The 24,270-nt window shown below is 44.1% G+C and overlaps 1 protein-coding gene across 4 annotated transcripts in view; it reads left to right on the top strand.

Annotated features, from left to right (window-relative positions):
- The window catches only part of BABAM2 (BRISC and BRCA1 A complex member 2), a 922,754-nt gene that overhangs the window by 556,308 nt on the left and 342,176 nt on the right, over positions 1-24,270 (top strand). For all 4 annotated transcript variants that reach the window (XM_085610363.1, XM_085610361.1, XM_085610360.1 and 1 more), the window contains 3 exons: positions 14,029-14,128; positions 19,329-19,399; positions 22,184-22,266. In XM_085610363.1, the coding sequence (XP_085466489.1) occupies positions 14,029-14,128; positions 19,329-19,399; positions 22,184-22,266 (254 nt within the window). The remainder of the gene's footprint in view (positions 1-14,028; positions 14,129-19,328; positions 19,400-22,183; positions 22,267-24,270) is intronic.

Consider the following 24,270-nt stretch of genomic DNA (forward strand, 5'->3'; position numbering starts at 1 on the left):
TTTTTTGTTAGGCACGGGGAGATGAAGTGATTTGCCAAGAATCACAGGATATTGAACGTCGCCGCCGAGAATCGAACCCGGTTCCCCAGCTTCGAAGCCGACCGCTCAAGCCGTTAGGCCACATCCTGTTCCGATGGAACAAGTTGAGGTTCGATTACCTTGGTGTGAGATTCTCGGGGAATGCTTCATGGGGTCCTCAGATTGCAATAAGTAAAACCATCCTCTAACATAAAGCAGCTGCAATCTTGAGAACATTTAAAGCTACATATAGTGAAGCCATTTCTCCAGTACTTGAGGTCTACAGGGCCACGGCCATGGCATGAGCTTGCTACGATGCCGATCTCTTGGGAATTGCTAACACCTCTTCTTTAGTGCTCACAGAGAACAAATTTATTAGATCCATTTTTGACTTGCCTGTATGCACCCCTTTACTTCCCATTTGATATAGGGTTGGCACAGCAATAGCACTAAGGCTACTGATTTACTGGATAAGACTTTGGTCAGTTCCAGAACGAGCCTCATTTCGCGATGCTCTTGATCGAACTCATTCGCCTGGATAGCAGAGCCTGCACCCCTTGGCTAAACAACATTAATATTCTCTGCCACTTTATCAAAATGGAAGAGCGTTGGCACACTCCATCAGCAGTACGCAAAGACATAGCCGCTAGAGTGATGAGAGCTTCTGGGAGTGTACGCTAGTTAAACTATGGAATCAACGAAGGGAAGATAGTCTAGCTGCGAAATTCTCACAACATAACTGTACCACCAGTTTCAAGCCCTTTCTTGATAGGATGTGTCAGAGTTACACTGGAGACCTGTACATCAGGTTCAGATCTGGCAGTCTTCCTCTTAAAACGTATACATCCAAATGGGATAGGTCGGCAAATACTACAGCTAACTGTCCCTTTTGTATGAAGACCCTAGAGACTGAGACTCATTTTCTGTTTTTTTACCCAGGTTATTTGTTACCAAGGTAAAGGTGGATTGCCCCTATCTGCTTGCTCCTTGGAATATTAGTACATTACTGGGAGGCTGCCAGTGCTTAATTTGCGCCGGTGCTTTCCGGTGCTCAGCACCGGCACCTAACTGTTCTAAGTATGGTGTTGACAGTCTACCAAATGTGGGCGCTGCTCATCTAATTTAGAGATGAGCTGAACAACAGTTCTTTAGAAATACAATGTACATTAAAATAGTGCTAATACCTGCCTCTCCAGCCATTCCTTTAGCTTTGGAAGCCTTGGAATAATCTGAACTGTCTCACTTGCAGGCGAGAGAGATGGTTAGTAGTTGTTTTGGCAGCGATGACGAGGGCGATGTGTGGTGCAAGCTGCAGTCAGAGCCATGGCACTCATTATTTTACAAATTAACCGCTGGAGGCTGCTAGGCTGCTGAGGTGTGATACCTGGGAACAGCTTGTTTTTGCTACTTCCGTATTTCACCTATGGGCCTGGTGAATTCAGTAGGACTAGAACGTCTTGGCAAAAAATCTTGTTGTTAAGTTCTGCATATACGGTACGCATGGATCTTGGAGATATTTGCTGTAAGGCGGCACTTTCATCAGCTAATGAAAGAATCCAAAGGTGGTCTGATGCATTTTGAAATGGCTTGTTACTGCTGGTCCATGAATGTGTGATTTTAAAATGTCATCTTGACCCAATATGTAATTATCTTTTACTGAAAATCTGAACAGGTGTTTATATTTTTACATTTGTGGCACACCGGCTGTGTGTTACCCTGGGCTTGCTGGGACGGTCCCATCATATACACGCACAATCAAATCGATGGAGTTTTTAGCATTAGTTTCATTTCTAGGCATGTCGGACCACATACGTTTTACCTATAGTCTGAATTAAAACTTTCTTTCTGTTCTTCCATAATATCATGCACCCATAGAACCGACCATGTATATATGCTATCTCATGGTGTTGCACATGAAAAACTTTAAGACTGATGTATTTAGGGGGTTGTTTATGGCAATGTATTTGTTTTATTCTTCTTATTGTGAAAATGTTATGGCCTCTGGTCTAAATAAAGTATTTCTAAGACACTTCATGACAAACGCAAACTCATTCGGGATTTAGGACCAAAACTCAAAGAAATACGCTGCACAGGGGCGGCTTCTCCACAGGGTCAGAGCCCACAGGTGAAAAATAAAACCATAGACTATATTTATTTTTCATTTGCCAGCTCTGAGCCAGCGTGTGCAGGGAGGGACGGGGCCGGGGTCATGGGAGGGGAGAGGACTGGTTTGTGCATTTATAAGTGAGCATGTGTCTCAGGCTGGCCAAACACACATGCGCACTTAGGTTTCTCTTACCGGGCTGTATTGAACAGACAGTTTGGAGAAACAGCACAGACTCCCTGTGCTGCGTGGAGCATACATGTTCCACCACAGGAAGGAGCAGCGAGCAAGAGGTCGCTTCCATCTGCGTAAAGAAAGCTTGATTTTAGGATGATCTCCTTCTGTGGGTAGCAAACAAGAGGTTGCTTCTATCTGTGCAAAGAAAGCTTGCGTTTGGGGTGTTCTCTTTCGGTGTTTGGTATTTGCAGGTCCATGTATAGGATTTACTTCCAGGGTCGGAATTGACTCTGTCACTCTAGTGGTGATAAACTTGAAGCTCACTGTGAGACACCCAACTGAAACACCGAAGGGCTTGTCTTCAGTATCTACCTCTCTGCAGCGATATGTGGTTGAGTCCTCGAAGATCCCTAGGTGCGCTAGATTTCATCGTAATGAGCTCCAGCTCTCTAGCCGACCTGGAAACGACGGTGTTTACTGAGGCCCAGTGGGGTAGCTAGGGGATGCGGGGGGCGGACCACCCCAGGCGGCACTATTTTGGGGGCGGCGGCGGCCACTGGTGGCCCGTTGCGGCGGCCTTTATAATTTATCTGGGGACACTCACTGTCTGACACTTTACAGTAGTGTCAGTCAGTATCTCCAGTCCCCAAATAAATTATAAAGGCCGTCGCAACAGGCCACCCGTGCCGTTTCAAATGTAAGAAGCTCACCTGCTTGCAACTGCTGCCTGCAGCACACGCACGCTGCACGCACCACCACCTAGACTCCAATGAGCTCTCTCAGCTCAGGTGTCCTCCAGCCGAGGAGCCCCATCACCTCCCCTTCGTAGGCGTACATGTGTGCAGCAGTGCGTGCGCAGGCCTCAAAGTCGAACGGAGGCATGCAAGGGTCTGTATTTGTGGTACGTCCAGCCTTATGAGTCAGTCCACGAGTCCTAGTCGCTGGGTGTACAGACAGTGCTGACTGTCTTCTGCGGTGCGCAGCGCCGCAATAACCCCCGGCGTGCTGCGTTCTCGTTGCCAACCGCACAGACCGGCGGCGGGGAACCGAGAGTGACCCATAGTGAATAATTTCACTCACAGTGGCGACATACTCACTGAGTGACTCACATGACCGCCCGCCGTGCAAGAGGCATGGGTGATGGCGGGCGGTGCAAGTGTCATGCTCATTGTTCGCCCAATAGGTACTGACGAGGACAGATGGACACACACCTATAGGCAGGCCCTGCCACGGCACAGTTTAAATTTGGCAGCCAGCTGAGCTCTGCCAAGAGAGGGCCTCTGGGAGCTCGCAACGCGTTGTGCTCTGAGGGCCGGCCGGGACCCAGTGCGGTCTAATGATTTGGACCAAGGCAGCCGCCGTCTCGCCCTACTGCAGTCCAGTGCAACCTGGGGCTAAATTGAATGCCACTGCTGTTCGAGTCAGACTCATGTTGAGTCTTCTTTTGGACCACAGCCGTGCTGCCCGGGTGACATTGCGGCAGCATTGTACCATCTATCAGGCCGGGACTCTGCATAATTGCACTGCCGTCACTAGTCTGTCTGCAGTCTGCACAATCGCATAATAAACGTTCTGTGCCATAACACTTTAACAGAAGAGATCGGCTGCCTCCGATCCTCTCCTCTCATGTCAACCTGACCTGGTCCAGTGTTGTCACAGTTTTAGAGGTGTAGTATATGTGTGCTAGTGCACAACTGTTGTAATGGGGTATAGGTGGAGGCCCATGATTAGATAATGTAAAGCGGCACCATTTAGGCTGATGAGCCGGTCACGATTTCCCAGCCTAACCCAAGGTGTAGGCCGCCAGTCACTGTCATTGCCAACCCAAGCCCTCTGTTCCACTGTTCATGTCCAAAGCAGGTTTTGATTTGTTAGACCCGTGAAGGACCCAGCGCGGTGTGTCCTAATTATTCCAATATGCATATGAGGTCACTCTCCAGCTCCTCTCACTGCATCACACCGCTGGACCATTGCACCATGCAGTTCAGGCCACGTCCCACAGGGTCACCCAACTGAAAGTTACCTGTGCCAGCCCGCTTCCCCCCAGTACTTGACTCCTGCAGAGAGCACAGCTCTAATTTGCGTGTCCTCCGCTTGGCCGCAGCTTACCTACCATATGTTACCTTCCGTGGTGCTGGGAGCAGGTCCAGATCGAAGCAGGCCACGTGGTCTCTTCTTGAAGGGCCGCCAGTCCCCCCTCAGGTCCCATTCTTCATGTTCCCCTCACAGCCTCCGCACAGCTCCAGGCTCATCAGCTCGTGTCCAGCTCCAATCAAGCGGGCCTGTGTTTCCGAGCCTCCAAATCTTCATCCCTCAGGTGCACTATGGTTCAAAACTTGCCAGTTTGTGTTTTCTTCATCTTTCGCAGTTATATGCTGCGTCTTTGCAGTTCCTTGTGTGTCTCTACAGGGCAGATGTGGCTAAACATTAAGGGCGCAGAAGAAGAGCCTCCCTAATTTGTGTATGCCATGTTTGTCTGTTATGTGAAAAAAACAAGGGCACCCAAAGGGATTGGTCAGGGACCTTGGGAACTTATATGTTACAGGAAACAGTGGTCCCTGAAAGCAAAAAGGATATTAATACAATGAATATAGCCTCAATCGGTACTATATTTAAGCCAGTGTCCAGCCGGACAAAGGCACCTTTAATATCCAATGTTTTGGAACAGTAGTACAGAAGATGTAAGTTAAATCTCAGTGGGATACAAGCCTGTATACTAAAACGTACATATCGCATAGAAAACAAGGTGCGAAAAAGGCTCAGGCAATTTCAAGGATGTTTCTGTATATGCTTTTTGATGTAGCTATATGTTGCGCACACCACTGTCCCTCTCTTCCATCACGGCATTCATGTTACTTGCTCCTCCTCCATAAACGTGGTTTTTGTAACTCGCATTGTTCCACATCACGTTACTCACGAATACTCTCTTATATCATGGCATCCCTGCTACTCGCTCCTTCCTTCACTAACGTTGTTTAGTGTAACTTACAATGTTCTATGCCACGCTATTCCAGAGTAGTTGTGATCCACACCCTCACTACCTTGGTATCCAAGTGACCCTCACTTTTCATTATTTCGTCCAGAGAGATACCTATCCGACACATATCTATGCTTCATCTACTCTCACCGTCTTGCCTTCCAAACGTGTGATTTAATTCTTGCATCTTTTTGTCTCCTTTTTTTCTCCCATTTTTCCTCAATTGTTGCTATGTTGTCACTTATGTAATATAATTCAGGCATTTGTGTACGGGCAATTTTATTTAATTAGTCCTGATGATGATCCGATATCCTCCTGATAAGGATCGAAACGCCGTCGACATAGTTGTCAGCCTTACACACTCTATTTATTGTATATAGATTATTGTGAAGGTGACCTACTGTATATTTGATGTTTCACCATCTAAAGTATCTACTGACAGAAACATCCTTGAAATTGCCTGAGCCTTTTTCGCACCTTGTTTTCTATGCGATATGTAAGTTTTAGGATACAGGCTTGTATCCCACTGAGATTGAACTTACATCTTCTGTACTACTGTTCCAAAACATTGTATATTAAAGGTGCCTTTGTCCGGCTGGACACTGGCTTAAATATAGTACCGATTGAGGCTATATTCATTGTATTAATATCCTTTTTGCTTTCAGGGACCACTGTTTCCTGTAACATGTTTGTCTGTTAGCCACTCCCCCCTCACCCCCCTTAGCTTCTAAAGGATAGCAATGCTGCAGTGTCATGTTGTCGCACATCTTTTATCTATTAATTTACTTTAAGGGGATGTCATCATTCAGCCCTGCTACTGTAAGCAAAGGTACAGCTGAGCTCTGCATTGCAGTCACTGTCTGCGCAAAGTTGAGTTCAGCTTCAGTGCGGCAGGCTCAGGCTCCACGCTGGAGCCTCTCTCACATCCTAGTGCCCTTCCATTTCTGGCACTTTGCAGCTGTTGTAAGATCTTCTTAGAGTTTCTCGTTGCTCAGATGGTCGTAATTTCTGATATTTATAGGTTTCCCTCGTCTTCATTGCTTGATTTTGCTCATGAGAATTTGTCACTCATAGTTGTTGAAATGTCACTCGTAATTACACTCAAATTATGAAAATGTCACACACAGCAATCTGAAACCTTGGCAGCTATGAGCCTACAGGCTTTGACTTTTATTTCTGTGATATTTGTGTGTATATATAAATATGCAACGAAAAACTGTAAGATGTTGAAGCAGCTGAAATAAAAGGGCACTCACCTAGTAACCTTGCAAACTGATCGTACAGTAAAACAATTGTGTAACGGTGCAGCTGAACACTTCCCGCCCTCATAATGCTCGTTTCTAGTCACTCTTCTACGTTTGTGGTGACACTCGCCATGTTATCTTTGCCATAATTTCCCCAAATGACAGTCTAATGTAGCAAATGGGTGAAATATGGTATGATAAAGTCACTTGTCGGTGTTGCTGCAGATATCACGGCACAGCGACATCAATTTCCTTACAGTTCGTTGTAGGCGCTGTGACAGCGTGTGAGAGCCAGACCTGGCTGTCATTGCTGTAAACATGGCTCAAGATTGGAAACGTGTGTCTCCCGGACCTGTGAGATAGCTGTACAAATGTACAGTATGGTTACCTATCCACGCTTCCCACCACTCTATTGCAAAAGGGAACACAGGCATGTAAGTGGGGGCAGGCAAATGCCTTTCAACTCTTAGATCAAAGGGGTCAGCTCAGGAATGTTGCTGCTACATCCCAGTTTTAAAAGCAGCCGCATTCCAGCTCGAGACGCTGGGAATGGGTGTGAGCAAAAGCAGCGCGGTGGCTAACAGGGCACGGCACTCTTTCTCTGCGCCACTGCAGTGCGTTATGGGACGCGCTTGCGTTTTAAAAAGAAACACGACCTCGACCACTAATAACACGGGACATGCTGCCACTCAGAGCCTGTGCGTGCCTGTGGACTGTGCTGCCTGTTTTTATGACCCTAGTGCCGGCGTTGAGAAATACTCACTTTTGCTTCAAAATTTCCGTTTGGCGCAAATATTTTCTTGTCTCTTTATTGAGTAATTTTTCGACTGGCTAGACTAGAGTGTGGCAGTGTGGCACTAATATGGCAAATCTTACAGACAAACTAGGTATCACGCGCAGCTCTCCTGTCAGGTTTCGTGAAATTTTACTGCAACCCCAGGGGCCGATGTGTCACGATAACTTTACTAAACTCTAGTATAAGATTATATCAAGGAGATAAGGCTAAATGGTGCTCATTAATGTCGTGCCAACGTATCATGTCTTATAAATGACAGGAGGATAAGAAACAGTTTAAAAAGGAAACGCAAAAGAGGCCTGCGCACGCCAACAATTGTGCAAGGAGGAATCCAGACTGCTTAACACCCAGCCTTAGCACAAAGGCCAGCAATTTACGAATAAACATAGAATTGTCAGAGACTGTATCGATCTCTGAAAACTATAAAGGGCCTACCACAGTAGGCTTCCTTTTTTGGCCACTCTGGTGAGACACTAAAAACACACAAAACAACGCTCCCTTTCTTAAAAAATACAAATGAGTAAAATATCTGGTTACCACATTATCAGGCCAATACCTGCCTTAATAATGTCCAGAGGGCTTGTGACACATTCATATGGGAGGGGGACTAGAATTTTGTTGAGTCAGAGAAGGTAATAACCAAGAGAAACAGGATTGGGAACACCCAGTGGTGCTCGAACAATTTTCATAGTGGCGTCGCTCCCATCAATGCTTCATCACTGAACTCACAATGTTGCACTTATATCATTAAAGCATGGTGTGTTCGCGCACTGTCATTTATAGACAGCACAATCTCCATTGAAGGGGTGACTTAACTTGCAAAGACTTACAGTTTTACAGATAAAACTAATATAGCGCACAAACGCTGTGTGGAAATCTGGTGTCAATCAATCAAACAAACAGGAATTTGCATAGCGGTACTTATCAACTGTGAGGGTATCTAGGCGCTGGGGGCGGTGCTGCTGATGAGGCACGTTAATCGAATAACCATGTTTCTAGGCCCTTCCTATCAGCGGCAATACTACGTGTCTCTAGGTCCTTTTTCCCCCCGCACTCCACCCCTCCCCAACTGTGCACATTTACAGCACCAACAATACCGATGGATTCAAACAAGAATTACCTGTGAAACAGCCACACAGATTGGATTCAAACAAGAATTACCTGTGAAACAGCCACACAGATTGGATTCAAACAAAAATTACCTGTGAAACAGCCACACAGATTGGATTCAAACAAAAATTACCTGTGAAACGGCCACACAGATTGGATTCAAACAAAAATTACCTGTGAAACAGCCACACAGATTGGATTCAAACAAAAATTACCTGTGAAACAGCCACACAGATTGGATTCAAACAAAAATTACCTGTGAAACAGTCACACAGATTGGATTCAAACAAAAATTACCTGTGAAACAGCCACACAGATTGGATTCAAACAAGAATTACTTGTGAAAGAGCCTCACAGATTGGATTCAAACAAAAATTACCTGTGAAACAGCCACACAGATTGGATTCAAACAAAAATTACCTGTGAAACAGCCACACAGATTGGATTCAAACAAAAATTACCTGTGAAACAGCCACACAGATTGGATTCAAACAAGAATTACTTGTGAAAGAGCCTCACAGATTGGATTCAAACAAGAATTACTTGTGAAACAGCCGCAGATTGGATTCAAACAAGAATTACCTGTGAAACAGCCACACAGATTGGATTCAAACTAAAATTACCTGTGAAAACGCCACACAGATTGGATTCAAACAAAAATTACCTGTGAAACAGCCACACAGATTGGATTCAAACAAAAAGTACCTGTGAAACAGCCACACAGATTGGATTCAAACAAAAATTACCTGTGAAACTGCCACACACATTGGATTCAAACAAGAATTACTTGTGAAAGAGCCTCACAGATTGGATTCAAACAAGAATTACTTGTGAAACAGCCGCAGATTGGATTCAAACAAGAATTACCTGTGAAACAGCCACACAGATTGGATTCAAACTAAAATCACCTGTGAAACAGCCGCACAGATTGGATTCAAACAAGAATTACTTGTGAAAGAGCCTCACAGATTGGATTCAAACAAGAATTACTTGTGAAACAACCACACAGATTGGATTCAAACAAAAATTACCTGTGAAACAGCCACACAGATTGGATTCAAACAAAAATTACCTGTGAAACAGCCACACAGATTGGATTCAAACAAGAATTACTTGTGAAAGAGCCTCACAGATTGGATTCAAACAAGAATTACTTGTGAAACAGCCGCAGATTGGATTCAAACAAGAATTACCTGGGAAACAGCCACACAGATTGGATTCAAACTAAAATTACCTGTGAAACAGCCACACAGATTGGATTCAAACAAAAATTACCTGTGAAACGGCCACACAGATTGGATTCAAACAAAAATTACCTGTGAACCAGCCACACAGATTGGATTCAAACATAAATTACCTGTGAAACAGCCACACAGATTGGATTCAAACAAAAATTACCTGTGAAACAGCCACACAGATTGGAGTCAAACAAGAATTACTTGTGAAAGAGCCTCACAGATTGGATTCAAACAAAAATTACCTGTGAAACAGCCACACAGATTGGATTCAAACAAAAATTACCTGTGAAACAGCCACACAGATTGGATTCAAACAAAAATTACCTGTGAAACAGCCACACAGATTGGATTCAAACAAGAATTACTTGTGAAAGAGCCTCACAGATTGGATTCAAACAAGAATTACTTGTGAAACAGCCGCAGATTGGATTCAAACAATAATTACCTGTGAAACAGCCACACAGATTGAATTCAAACTAAAATTACCTGTGAAAAAGCCACACAGATTGGATTCAAACAAAAATTACCTGTGAAACAGCCACACAGATTGGATTCAAACAAAAAGTACCTGTGAAACAGCCACACAGATTGGATTCAAACAAAAATTACCTGTGAAACAGCCACACACATTGGATTCAAACAAGAATTACTTGTGAAAGAGCCTCACAGATTGGATTCAAACAAGAATTACTTGTGAAACAGCCGCAGATTGGATTCAAACCAGAATTACCTGTGAAACAGCCACACAGATTGGATTCAAACTAAAATTACCTATGAAACAGCCGCACAGATTGGATTCAAACAAGAATTACTTGTGAAAGAGCCTCACAGATTGGATTCAAACAAGAATTACTTGTGAAACAACCACACAGATTGGATTCAAACAAAAATTACCTGTGAAACAGCCACACAGATTGGATTCAAACAAAAATTACCTGTGAAACAGCCACACAGATTGGATTCAAACAAGAATTACTTGTGAAAGAGCCTCACAGATTGGATTCAAACAAGAATTACTTGTGAAACAGCCGCAGATTGGATTCAAACAAGAATTACCTGGGAAACAGCCACACAGATTGGATTCAAACTAAAATTAACTGTCAAACAGCCGCACAGATTGGATTCAAACAAGATTTACTTGTGAAAGAGCCTCACAGATTGGATTCAAACAAGAATTACTTGTGAAACAGCCGCAGATTGGATTCAAACAAGAATTACCTGTGAAACTGCCACACAGATTGGATTCAAACTAAAATTACCTGTGAAACAGCCACACAGATTGGATTCAAACAAAAATTACCTGTGAAACAGCCACACAGATTGGATTCAAACAAGAATTACCTGTGAAACAGCCACACAAATTGAATTCAAACAAGACTTACCTGTGATACAGCCACACAGATTGGATTCAAACGAGAATTACCTGTGAAACAGCCACACGGATTGGATTCAAACAAGAATTACCTGTGAAACAGCCACAAGGATTGGTTTTAAACAATAATTACCTGTGAAACAGCCGCAGATTGGATTCCTAAGACTCTCAATTTGATGATGGATATTAAAGCATCATTGTATATCTTATGATTCCTTGTTTAAAGACTTAACTAAAAAAGTATAGTCGCATATGATAGAAAGTGCTTTATGTATGGTTTGTGGTACATTGTTCACTAATGCTTAGTTAGCTTTCATTTATCCTTCCACAAGTGCCTCTTCTTCTAGGTCTGCAGCATCACCTCAGAGACAATTTCTACTGCCTCAGTAGCATAGCTGGCAGAAAAACTATCAATTTCTGGAGGCTAATCCAACACCATCCGCCATGACATAACAAGATTTGAAATTATGAAATGTTAAAAAGAAAACAGAATGAGCCCAACCCTTTACAATCTGTGAGCCCAAAATCTGAAATAGGTAGCACCTGAAAACCTAGGTTGATATTGTTTACAAAAACTTAGTGTCACTAGACTTCTTCACTCTTGACTCCCAGGAACTCTGTTCTTTTAAGATTTTACCATCGTTTTGGGACATATTGAATGTTGGGCATTTTCAGCATACTATGTCCCTACCGGGTGCATAATTTAGTTCTAAACCACTAGGTTTTCAGAGTACTTTGCTGCTACCCACTAATCTTTATCAGTACTCATACCCCAAAGTGCTTTGAGAACACTGGTGGCTGAATAAGAAAGTAAGTCTATCAAGGTGTTGACCATACATAGATTCCTCCCCATACAAATGTTGTGATCAACCTACATCCCCTTTCAAGCACACGCGTTGGTCAGATTAGCAAACTCCCCTAAAACACGTAGGAAGCGAGTTGAGGTGGGTTTGAGAATAAAATACAGGTTGAAATATATGTAAAGTGATATTTAAGTACAGTCAGGAGCCTGCGGGGGTCGTTTGGAGTTTGATCATATGATGGGGAAACAGCTGGTTATCGGTGGTTTTCTTGCCCTGCCAAAGTCGCAGTTTCCCTGTCCCATTTCAGGTGGGTAAACCACTGACGCCTGCGAAATCCACTCTGAGTCTGCTGGTGGCCAATAAAAGACAGTGACCCCTCTGACACCTTGTTGCTGTCATTCATGATTTGGATGGTGCACCCAAATAGTGCACTTAGGTAGGGAAACAAAGCAGAGTCTGTTGTGAGAATTAATGTTTTGCTTTTCAAAATCTCCTTCCCGCTCCGATGGTTTGTTTGTGGAAAAAAACAAAATTATAAAAGCTGAGCGGACCAAAAGAAAACATGGCGGCCTCTCAAGTATTCTTCTCCGCCAAAAGTCCATTTGCTGCACCGGCGGCTGAAGTTTCATTATAAAGATCCCACAGCCTGGGCAGAGAACTCTCAGCATGATGCGGGGACCTTCACTGGCGGGGTGGAGGCCTCCACTGCAGTCTGGCAGGCCATCTTCCTAAAAGAGACTGTATGGTTTTTCAAAATATTTTTTTGAAGTCAATTTTTTCACATGGAATTCTTAGTCAAGCGTTCCTCTTTACTCCTGCAGTTCAGAAAATAACTAAAGATATCTCATTTTTCTAGCAACAGCTTGTCTGTCACTGATAAGAAATCTGGACATTTCTGTGGACCCTCGTGCCCACCAGACTTTCAATATCCACACCCCACTACTGCTGACAGAGTCGGTCCTAAATCGTTCCCTATTTCCCCCATGCACATGTTCTTGAGTCTTTCCACTTTGTTGCACTGTTTTACACCCTACTTCGCCTTGCTCTAGTAAAAACCACAGAATTGGAATATTCGAACTCGGTACTTGATCAAGAATCCTCATCGTATACACAAAAAGCCGTGGAAATAGGGGGCTCCATACTGAATCTGTGACGGTAGCAAAGACCATCAAAGATTCAAGCGTCAAGACAGAGAATGGTGGCCGCTTCATAACTGTTGGCATTATTGGGTTTATTTCTAAGGCACACATCATACAGCAAAACACATTTCCACCAAGAGGTGCCGCTGTCTTTCTTTGTGCTCGGAAGCTTGGTATCATTTCATCTGCACCCTCGGCTTCAAGCCAATGAAGTCCCTTCCATTGATCTCCTTCTCCCCAAACCCCTTGTTTTCATCCCGCAGACACTGCACACAATGGACATTTTTCACACACGGGCGACTGTGGAGCGTTGTATCGTGGCCTCCCTGACGACCTTCTCCAAGATCGGCTATTGATCCTGGACTCAGTAGCCCATCTCTACACTCTGATCTGTTTCCCATCACTGGAGCCCCTGCACTGGAGGCCTGTAGCAAAGCCCATGTGTTCAGAGCCCTCTGCAATTGATATTGGTCCAATTACAAACTTGTATCAAAGTATCTTTGAACAGCATGGAGCCTTGTTGACCAGAAGGCTCGCGGATTAACAGTAACAGGGAAGTAACTTGTTTTCTTGACTATTTCAGTGAATGACCAATGCAAATTACCTGCAACCAATTGAGCTGATTGAAAAAAATATATTATAAAAACGCTTCTTGTGAGATATTTGTTTTAACATACCTATGTTTAACAATTAACATTTTCCCAAGTCACCTGATAAATCACAAAATTATAACGAAACCAAAAATGGACAATACAAACCGCACCTACAAGTGAGATTTCATAACCTGTGTTATGTATGCATTGGTTACACCGTGGGCTTGTGGTGCCTTTTCTTCTATACAAAGTTGGATGTACGTAACATATAAGCATTGTCCTTGAGAGTTGAGTAGACGCGTACTTGGCTTGAAACTCCTTAAGGTGGTCAGATTATATATGGAATGTTGAAATATGGGATATTGAAATATGGGATATTGAAAGAGGTATCAGTGAACCTGGATGTCAGATGTCTCTCCTGATCATTGGTTGACCCTGGGGTGTAAATGTTTTTCAGCGCCCTGGGCGGTGCCACTGCTCTGCACATCCCCACCATCCCCAGCGGAGGATGTCTCATCGACTACGTACCCCAAGTTTGCCAGCTACTAACCAACAAGGTGAGTGTGAGAGAGATCACCCCTCTTGGCCAGTCGCAGTGGTAGTGCCCATCTCAGATCTTCGGTCATGGAAAGCAGTGGTGGGCGAGGGCATTGCCAGTGGTGGGGGAGGGCATTGCCAGTGGAGGGCGAGGGCATTGCCAGTGGTGGGGGAGGGCATTGCCAGCTCTGTTTTTTTCAGTCTTCAGGGCATGGCTGTTTTACAGTCTCTTGACGAGAACCGGCTTCACGAGAAGGGAAAACGTGGCCTTCTCTGCCAACCACAAATGTAAATGCTTCTTTCTTTCCATGGCACGTTCTGCTGCGCACATCTCGTCTGCCTCTTTCGAGCCTCTTTTAATTACATTTTGTTCTCTCAGTTTAGATTGTGAATATAAACAGAGCTTTCAGAGATGCCCTCAAATGTTCCGTAATTACATTGAACTCCGTCATTAGCGGATTTGTTTTTCTAGCGGCTTTCGGGAAAGGACTAAAAAAAATGTACTGACTGCTGTTAAAATGCTTAGACGAACGCGGCTGCTTTTTTCCCCCTTAACTCTTGTATGTTCGCAACATTTCTGCAGACTCAGCTGACATCTTTGTCCTAAAGTGGCATTTCTGAGCCCACGCGGCGGCCTCTCCCGATCACGGCTGCGGATGGGACCTGCCAAGCGCTATAAATAGGAGAGCTTTGTTTTGGGAGGGAGATCGCATGACTTCAGCATGGGCTGTGGACAGGTTGTTTTCGATAACTTGGTGCAAGCAGGGACAGGCCAGAGAAATGTGCGGTGCTCGAGCCTAAACAAATAAAGCCGACTTCCCTTCGGGACTGGTAGAACATGGAGGGATTTCTAAACACGTGCGCTTGGCTGTGGTGATGCCAGTCGAAAGCGCGGCCTTTCTTTCCATGGTGGAGGCATAGGTGAACTCCACACCGCCTTGGGATAGTGTTCCCACTCACTAGGGGTGGGGTCATGTCTCCTGGCATCGCTGCTGAGTCAGCTAGGATGCTGTTGCTGTGTATAAAGGTGAAAACCTTGGCATGGGGGGGGGGGGGGGGGGGACCATCTTTTCTGCTCTGGCTTCAGCAGTCCGAGTGCACCGTGCTTCTGCAAAGATGTATTCATGAGCCAGAGAGTTGGGTCGGTCAGGCAACTATCAGGTCCAGATCGCCCCGTGTAATCTTCTCTGCCTGGTAGCGCCTGTTTGGTTCCTTCAAGCTTTTATTGTAGCTCTAGCAATTTTGCTTGTTTATTTAATTATAAACACATTCCATGATATGTTAGTGTTTCTAGCCATGCACATTAATGCACATGTCTTTCTGCCAGCATTTAGGTGCAATCTGTCCCCATTTTCTCATCCATACCTGGTCACCAGCATCCGAGTTTTTTTTACCTTGTACTTTCTTTTGCCGCCTCTCTCCCCTCATCATTTTATTCGACATCTTTCAAAGATTCTTTTTTCAATAATGTCTTTGCACTTTTTGTAAAGTCCCCTCAGTATAGTGTCCCATGGTTGCAGGGGCGGCTCCTCCACTGTGGCGGGGGAGCATCACCCCACTGAAATATAAAATAATAGAACAATTTTCGTACTATTTAAATTTTCTTACCTTATTGTCAGCCGACGTTAGGGCAGGGGCGAGGCCATGCTGATGAGCGTCACTTCAGCAGTAGGGAGGAGTGGTAGGCACTTATAAGTGCGCATGTCAGTTTGGGCGTCCGTCTTTGGCCTGCCAAACAGACCTGCGCACGTAGGTTTGTCCAGCCCAGCTGTGTTGTATAGCCGGGTTGGAGAAATGCTGCAGGCTCCCTGTGCCTGAGCGAGCATTAAACCAGCCCTCTCAGGCCAATCCAGGCACTGCTCCCAGGCTAGGTATAGCATGAGAGCAGCGTCTGGATTGGGTGGGGAGCCTGTGCAGTGAAGCCCACCCACTTCCGGGATGAGAGGAGCAACGAGGCGGCTGGCAGAGGGGAAAGGAGCATTAGGTTAGGTTTTAAAAAAAAAAAAAAACGAACTCCAACCAGCTCCGCCCTACCATTTTACTATAGCAGCAGCCGCTATTGCCACTTGCCTTTCTGAATTTGTGTGACATATTAGCTGTCAGACTCCCGAGAAACCTTGTGTTGTACTCGGCAGTAGATAGCTTGATGTAATGCGCATTATTGACCCTGGCTATGCAGCCATAATGAAATGCAAGAGGGAAGAACGCCTACTTCGCAAACCATTGTTTGACAAGTGGCTACTTTCACAAATTCTCCTTTTGTTGGAACACTTATTTCTCAAGGAACTGATACAAAATTCGAAGGAATGTGACTAAGATGCTGGACAGGGAGTTAAAAAAAGATATATTTATGCCCCCAAAAACTTACTTCAATTACTTAATTGTAAGGGATCCAATGTTTAAAAAACAAAAGGATGAAATGAAAAAAAGAAAACTGTGAACATATTTAGTTTGTGTCCCAGGGGTCCCCTTGTTTTGTGTAGTGTAGCCGCAGCTGGCTGAAGTCAATTGGTCGCACTCAAGAAAGGCTGCTATAGACACGGCAAGTAAGTTAATGCCCTGGAAGAAAAGTGAGAAGAAGAGAATAGGAGGTGTAGAAGCAAAAGCATCATCAACAACACAAGAAACAAGCATCGACACTCAGAAGGTACACACGGACAAATACAAACTGTCCATCCACATTGACATGAATCACACTTCCATTCACATAAGCAGATAGCAATGTACTCACAGCTGGAGACATAACCACAGACCAACACAGCTGCACATAGCCATGTCCATAGCCCAGAACACAAATAGGCACCAATGCACACAGCCTTCCAGGCAGTACTGAGCCTCATTGGCCACCGGCACTAATGAGCCCAATAGCCACAGGCGCAGAGGAGCCTCAGTGGCCCCAAGCATTAAGGAGCATGCTGGACCCTAGAGCAATGGACCCCAGTGGTCACAACAGTAATGAGCATATCTGGGCTCTAGCAGTAATGTCTTAAATGGCCCCAGACAGTAACAAACATCTCTGGCCCCAGGCAGTTAGGCGCATGTAGTGTTCACTGGCTGCAGGGTGGGAGGTTCAGTTCCTTAGGTGTAGTTACCTATTTAGGTTCAGATACATGACAGAATACCAGAGCACTCACCGCTTAGAACAAGCTGAACACTTTCCTTCTTGTGCTCTCTACTCACACACAAAAAACGTGCACATAAATGACACACACCTCCATTTGTACAAAAATAGGCCACACAGCCAAAGAACGACACACTCCATTCAGTACACCTCATTCACCACAATCCGAGCATCACAAACACGTCCAAGAAATCTATTCTAACAGAACTGACAATATCTCACAGAACAGCCCGTACCCCAGCGGACAATGATGCACCAACTCAAACCCAATGAGCACGGCCAGGGACACTTAACTTAGAACATACAATATCTCACAAAACAGCCCGTACCCCAGCAGACAATGATGCACCAACTCAAACCCAATGAGCACGGCCAGGGCACACTTAACTTAGAACACACAATATCTCACAGAACAGCCCGTACCCCAGCGGACAATGATGCACCAACTCAAACCCAATGAGCACGGCCAGGGCACACTTAACTTAGAACACACAATATCTCACAGAACAGCCCGTACCCCAGCGGACAATGATGCACCAACTCAAACCCAATGAGCACGGCCAGGGCACACTTAACTTAGAACACACAATATCTCACAGAACAGCCCGTACCCCAGCGGACAATGATACACCAACTCAAACCCAATGAGCACGGCCAGGGCACACTTAACTTGGAACACATGCATCAGCACTAACTCTAACGTAGAAACACTTAACCATCTGCACCACTACAGGTTCCCCACATGTGTAGCCTAGAGGAATCGCAAACAGGTGAGTGGTGCGATAACCAACAACATTGCACCTGTGAGATAACACACAGAGTCTGGTCAGACTCTGAGCTGGAGGGGGAGCCTGAATTCAACACTCGTGAAGAAGTGAGGAGCCAAGACTGCACAACCATGGGACAATATACTGAGGGGATTTTACAAAAAGTGCAAAGAGATTATTGAAAAAGAACCCTTGAAAGATGTTGAATAAAATGATGAGGGGTGGGAGGCGGCAAAAGAAAGTACAAGGTAAAAGAAACTCGGATGCTGGTGACCAGGTATGGAAGAGAGAATGGGTACAGATTGCCCCTATTAGGATGAATAAATGCTGGCAGAAAGAGATGTGCTTGGCTAGAAATACTAACATATCATGGAATGTGAACGAGCGAATTACATAAACAAGCAAAATTGCTCGAGCCCAAATATAGAAGCTTGAAGGAACCAAATAGGTGCTACCAGGCAGAGAAGATTACACGGGGCGATCTGGACCCGATAGTTGACTGACCAACCCAACTCTCTGGCTCATGAACACATCTTTGCAGGAGCATGGTGCATCGTAAGAAGTGCACTCGGACTGCTGAAGCTAGAGCAGAAAAGATGCCCCCCCCCCGATGCCAAGGTTTTCACTTTTGTTATACACGGGCGGCTCTTCCGTTTGAGCAGAGGATCATTGGTCCTCTAAAAAAAGCCCCAGGCCAGAGCTGAAAAATAAAATGGTTCTAAAGTTTATTTATTACCATTTTATTTTTCAGCAACCCGTCCTGAACGAAGTGTCGGAACGGGGCGGGGTCAGTCCTACAAAGTGACAGCAGCAGGGAGCTGTGCGCTTTAAAATGTGCATGTGTCTTTGGCCGGCCAGCCAAACATGCACATTTTAAAGTTCTCTAACCTGGGTTAGAGGAACCGCAGGCCTCCAATGCTCTTAGGAGCACTGACTAAGGAGGATTCCACCAATCCTGGCGCTGCTCTCATGCTGGTGAGAGGAGTGCCAGGATTGGTCAGGGGGAGTTTGCTGGGTCCTGCGTTGAAGCCTGCCAGAAGACCGAAGGATGACGTCGCGGAGGAAGGTAACCCTTTTTTATGTATTGACACCCGCCCCCTCCATCTGCCGTAGATGGTAGCCGCCACTGCTTAGCACACCATACTGATGCTTTGCTTATTACTATATCTTCCAAATGATCGAAATGTTGTTAAATACGGTACCCAAGTCACAGTGTGATACAGTGAGGAGTGTTAGTGCTGAAGTGGGACATGGGGAGCCGTTGCAGAAGATGACACAATTTGCCTGTTTTCAGGATGGCCTGAAGGTCCTGTGTTTTCTTGTATTTTTCAGGTGCAATACATAATCCAAGGATACCACAAGAGAAGAGAGTACATCGCAGCCTTCCTGAGTCACTTTGGAACGTGAGTAACTATCATTCTGTCGTTTCATTCTTGGCACCTGTACATGGGGTTCACCACTTCCCCAGAAATAGTAGTTTCACAGTATGGCTTAGGATGTAAATCGCAATAATACCGGTATTGTAACCCCTTTACTTCCTTGTCTGTTAAAGTATCCACAATCAATGGATCAATGTATTCAGTCTACATAGTTCTTCCGACCCACGGTGAAAGAGTGCTTTATTACTAAGAACGCATGAGCAGCAGACCAGGGGAAACATCTATTCAAATAACCAGAAAGAAAAGAAACAAGATGTGAGTGGGGTGGGGGGAGAAATGTCCAGGAGTAACATCAGACACTGGTGTTTGCAAAACAGAATACATTTTGTGGAAAGTCTACAGTGATGTCAGAGTCAGAAGGCTTGAGGGAAAGAGTTCTGGCTGCTGATGCTGGAAATGAGTAAAAGGTTGTTTGTTTCTGTGCTTTGGGTCAGCAGACTGGCCAGGAGGAGATGTCTTTGAGTGTGTGTGGAGTCATGAAGAAGGCTACCTTGAAGCCGATTCCACTTTCTGTAGCGCTCCAGACCTGGCTGGTCGACTATTTGGCTGATCCTCAGTGCCTGGATCCACTCTGGGATGATGAGCTGCGCTCGACAAATCTGAATTGATTGATTTATTGAGGCAGTGAAGGCCGAGGGAGGCAGTCTTAGTTAGTATTGTAGAGCCGTGGTGTGTCTGACATCTGAGTGAAGGATTCCTGGCAAAGGAGCTAGGGAATATTTTGAATTTCTTCCTTGCAGGCCATTTCTAAAGCCATTGCAAATTGTGACCAAGGCTCGACGCGCTGTGTGAGAGTTACGGGGTAGTGAAAGAGTTCTAGATTCTTCATCCGGTAAAGGTGGTATTTTCCTGATTTTGAGATGAGCTTGATATGGATATTCATGGTGAGGTGTGGGTCTAGAATAAATAGTCTTGATTTTGTTTGAGAGGAGACATTTGGCGAGAAGTCTTCTCTTTTTCGTTATGATAGCCCTGATAGTTCACATTCCATCGAGTGTTGTGTCTGGTCGGGATTGAGCAAGTCGATCTTTTTATGCAGACATTGCTGATCTTCAGGATTCCATAGTATAGTTTGGTGTCATCTGCATACTGGTGAATGGCAAACAAGTCCACCCACTCAAGGCATTTGCAGCGTTGTGTAGTTACAGGCACCAAACGCAATGAGCGCATATCGCCAGTACTAAAAACTCTAAATTGGCTCCCATATGAAGCTTGAATCCAGCTAAAAATTGCCACGATGACGCACAAAGCTATCCACTTCAATACGCCCAGGTATCTGGCGCAAAAACTTGAACTATCTTGTGGTGTAAGAGCATCTAGAAGCGCTACTACCTTACTCTTGAAACCACCTATCCTGAACAAAAAGAGAACCTCTAACAGAGCCTTCTCCGGCGCGGCTCCAAAGATTTGGAACTCTCTTCCTCCAGAAATACGCAGAATCACCAGAACAACGGTGTTCAAACTGGAAGTCAAAAGATTCCTGATGAATAAACTCCTTCAGTAATTGGGCTAACCCTTTGGCCCGTTGACATTGTTCTTACTTCCAGTGTTGCTACATTTACTACTATACTTTTTTTTCTTTTATATTTTTTTTTATTGACATACTGTGTACACTGTCTTCTGTTCAACATAACTTATATGTGATCTTGTATTCACTTTACAATTCATTTGTGTTTTCATCCTGTGGTTGTTACTTTATTAGCTTCCAGATCTAGTTTGAGTGTAAAGCACTCTGATATCCCTTGGGATCTTGTTTGCGCTATATAAAACTTTATAAATTAATAAATAAATAGTGTGGTGTAGTCGTTGTTACCGTGAAGACTCAAGAGGGTGTTAATGTTCGAAGGCCTTAATCAAACCAATTCTTGTGGCTAGGACACCTTTAGGTTCTTCCCATTGTTTGACCATCTTACACCTCTCATGTTCCTGTGTAGTCTTGCACTTTTATTACATGTTATATGTTCAAATCATGTCAACAGGAATCATGTGTACTCTCCCATCTGTAAATTGAAGCCTGTCTTCTGTACTGTAAGCAGAGTAGTGGTTGTCCGAAGGTGGGTGATGAGGAACAAGGCAACAACCTGGAGATACCTGAGCATTTGAGTGTTAAAGATAAGGACAGGCATTTCTTTGATCTAAACAAAAACCTTCACCCCCAGACCCTTGCCTGGCAAGAGCAAAGTGTTCCGCCTGCTAGGGCCAGGTTAGGTGAAGAGGGGGATGACTTCTGCCACTGGCTGCCTGGTTTGAGAGAGAGAACGAGAGATCAAGAGAGGGAGATAGATGGATAGATGGATAGATAGATAGATAGATAGATAGATAGATAGATAGATAGATAGATACATAGATAGATAGATAGATAGATAGATAGATAGATAGATAGATAGATAGATAGATAGATGACACACACCCCAAAGAGAGAAAAAGAGGACACACCCACGGACAGGTATTTTAGCATGCCCATGTGTTTGTGTAAGTGTGACTCATCTACGTTAAAACAATATAACACTCGTAGCAAGTGTGATGCACAATTTCTCAACTTTATTTATAAATTAAAGCAGACCTTTTTATCTCAACTAGTGATTTTTTTGTGTTTCATCACAATCTGGTATAAAAAGTTGAATATGTGCTGCATCCCTTTGCCTTTCCTACTTCCGCTCATGTAGCAGGTCCGCTTTGGAGCTGCACTGGTGTCACCTCTTTGAAGCAGCCTGTAAGAGTGCGGTTGTTGTGTTTCTCGTTGTGCAGGGGGACGGTGGAATACGACGCCGAGGGCTTCACAAAGCTCACTCTGTTGCTGATGTGGAAGGATTTCTGCTTCCTTGTTCACAGTGAGTAGACCTGGCCTCGGGGTAGCATGTCTAGCCTCTTTGAGATATGAGTTCACAAGGAGGGAAACGCAGACATTTTGCAGTTTGACAGCTTAATGACTTTGTTGTGCAAAATGCATTTCACATGCGGTCTAGTTTTTCCAGCCAGATTTAAAGATGTGCAGGACACTAGTGAAGGCGATCTGAATTAAAGTTGTAAGAACTGATTGGAGGTCCCAGAAGCACTAATCCTAAGAGAATGGAAATCAGATGGCATACCTCCAGCTGACACCTGCTTTTCTGAGAAGCCTCTTCTTTCCAAGAAAGAAAACATGCATTTCACAAGATCAGATATTCTGAGCAAATATTAATTGACTTGGTACCAGTTTAATATTTGATTGATTAAGCGTCTAAGAAGATCTTTATTTTATTTTTTGCCTTATTTTGTCCTGTAATTTGTTCTGTGAATATCATTGATAATCTGCTAGTAATTACTTGTTATGAATATTGATAAACACGTATTACTTTTGTGCTTTACATATGTCGAGCTCTTTGTTACGGTTTATAGTAATAATTATTATATTTGATCCTTTATGGGGAAGAATATTATTATTATTATAGCTGTGTTTCTGGTTTATATAAATTTTCTATTTTGAGTTATGTCTATTTTTCTACATTGATTTCTAAAATCGTATAACAGGGAGGTTCCAAATGCCTATGCCAATTTATGGTTATGGTTGAGTCCCACCAATTCTAACCACAGGCTGTCGAGAAAATAGTGAATGTGGCTTTTGCTTTATTTATTTGTACTTGTGTCCCTTTTTATGGTTTAAAGCAAACCTCCTGGTGTGAGGTGGTACCGTAATTGTGACTGGAGCAATTCACTTGCGTACAGCACTTGTACTGCATGTTGGTGCATTTTATGGTTCATTTCTTTGATCACATATAACATTATGACAACAGGCTGCATATTATTGCTTAGATCTTAAAGGAGTGCCATATTGTTTATCAAATAAGCGTTCACTTTTAGGATTTGCTTTCTCTACTCTTTATGTAACTTTTCCATTAAGCAATGCTCAACGCGTACGCAACAACACGGTGTAGATTTTATTAACCCCTTCAGTGCCCATGACGAGATAGTCTCGTCATGGAGCGCGGTTGCGCTGTGCACATGACGAGACTATCTCGTCATGAACCCCGCCCGCTAATGAAAGGCCCGGCACAGGGCGGGGAAAGGGCGGGGCACTGAAGAGGTTAATGGACAATAGACACTCTGCTGTATTTAGGGTACATCACCTGAGCATATGGAAGCAGTTTGGTCTTTATATTAATGGGATTCTCGTGGATTGCAGTCTAAATGGTCTGTGGACAGTGTATTTGACTGTGTTTTTGAAAGATTTAGCAGAGTGACATATTCTTTAAATTGGATGGCTGCCGTCTATTTCTTGGTATTGGTTCTAACCAGTAGGCCGATAATATCTCAGCAACAATATGTGGTGTGATATTTGCTTTAAAGAATAGGATGTAACCACCTATTCACATTATTAAACTGTGGTCTTAAAGTATTACAGAGCAGCTAGAGGAAGTCCCAATTCTGTCAGCGCTCTGCTACCCCAATCATTCCCATCGTGCCTAATGGAACATATAATGCCTACAGTGTGTGATTCCCAAAAATAGCAAGTAAGCCAAACCAATGGCGCCGGAGGCCTCACTTTACGGTTGATATGATATTTATTATCAAGTCATGTATGTTCTGAAGGTGCTATTATTGCTTCAAGAGGGTTACGCCCCATTAAATAAAATATATAAAAATATGCAACAGAGCTTATACGCACAGGTGACTCTCCAGAAGCTTTCATATTTAGATATGCTTAAACTTTTTGCTTTAATCTTAAAAACCTCAAACGTACTTACAAATGTATGCCTTCATATATTTGATTTCCCAACAGAAATATTAATATGTTATAGGCATCTATTTTTCTTGTTGTTATGTTCATAGTCAGGTTAGCTTAAAATGTATAAATG

Source organism: Triturus cristatus, chromosome 6, assembly GCF_964204655.1.
Source record: "Triturus cristatus chromosome 6, aTriCri1.1, whole genome shotgun sequence".
Lineage (NCBI taxonomy): Eukaryota > Metazoa > Chordata > Amphibia > Caudata > Salamandridae > Triturus > Triturus cristatus.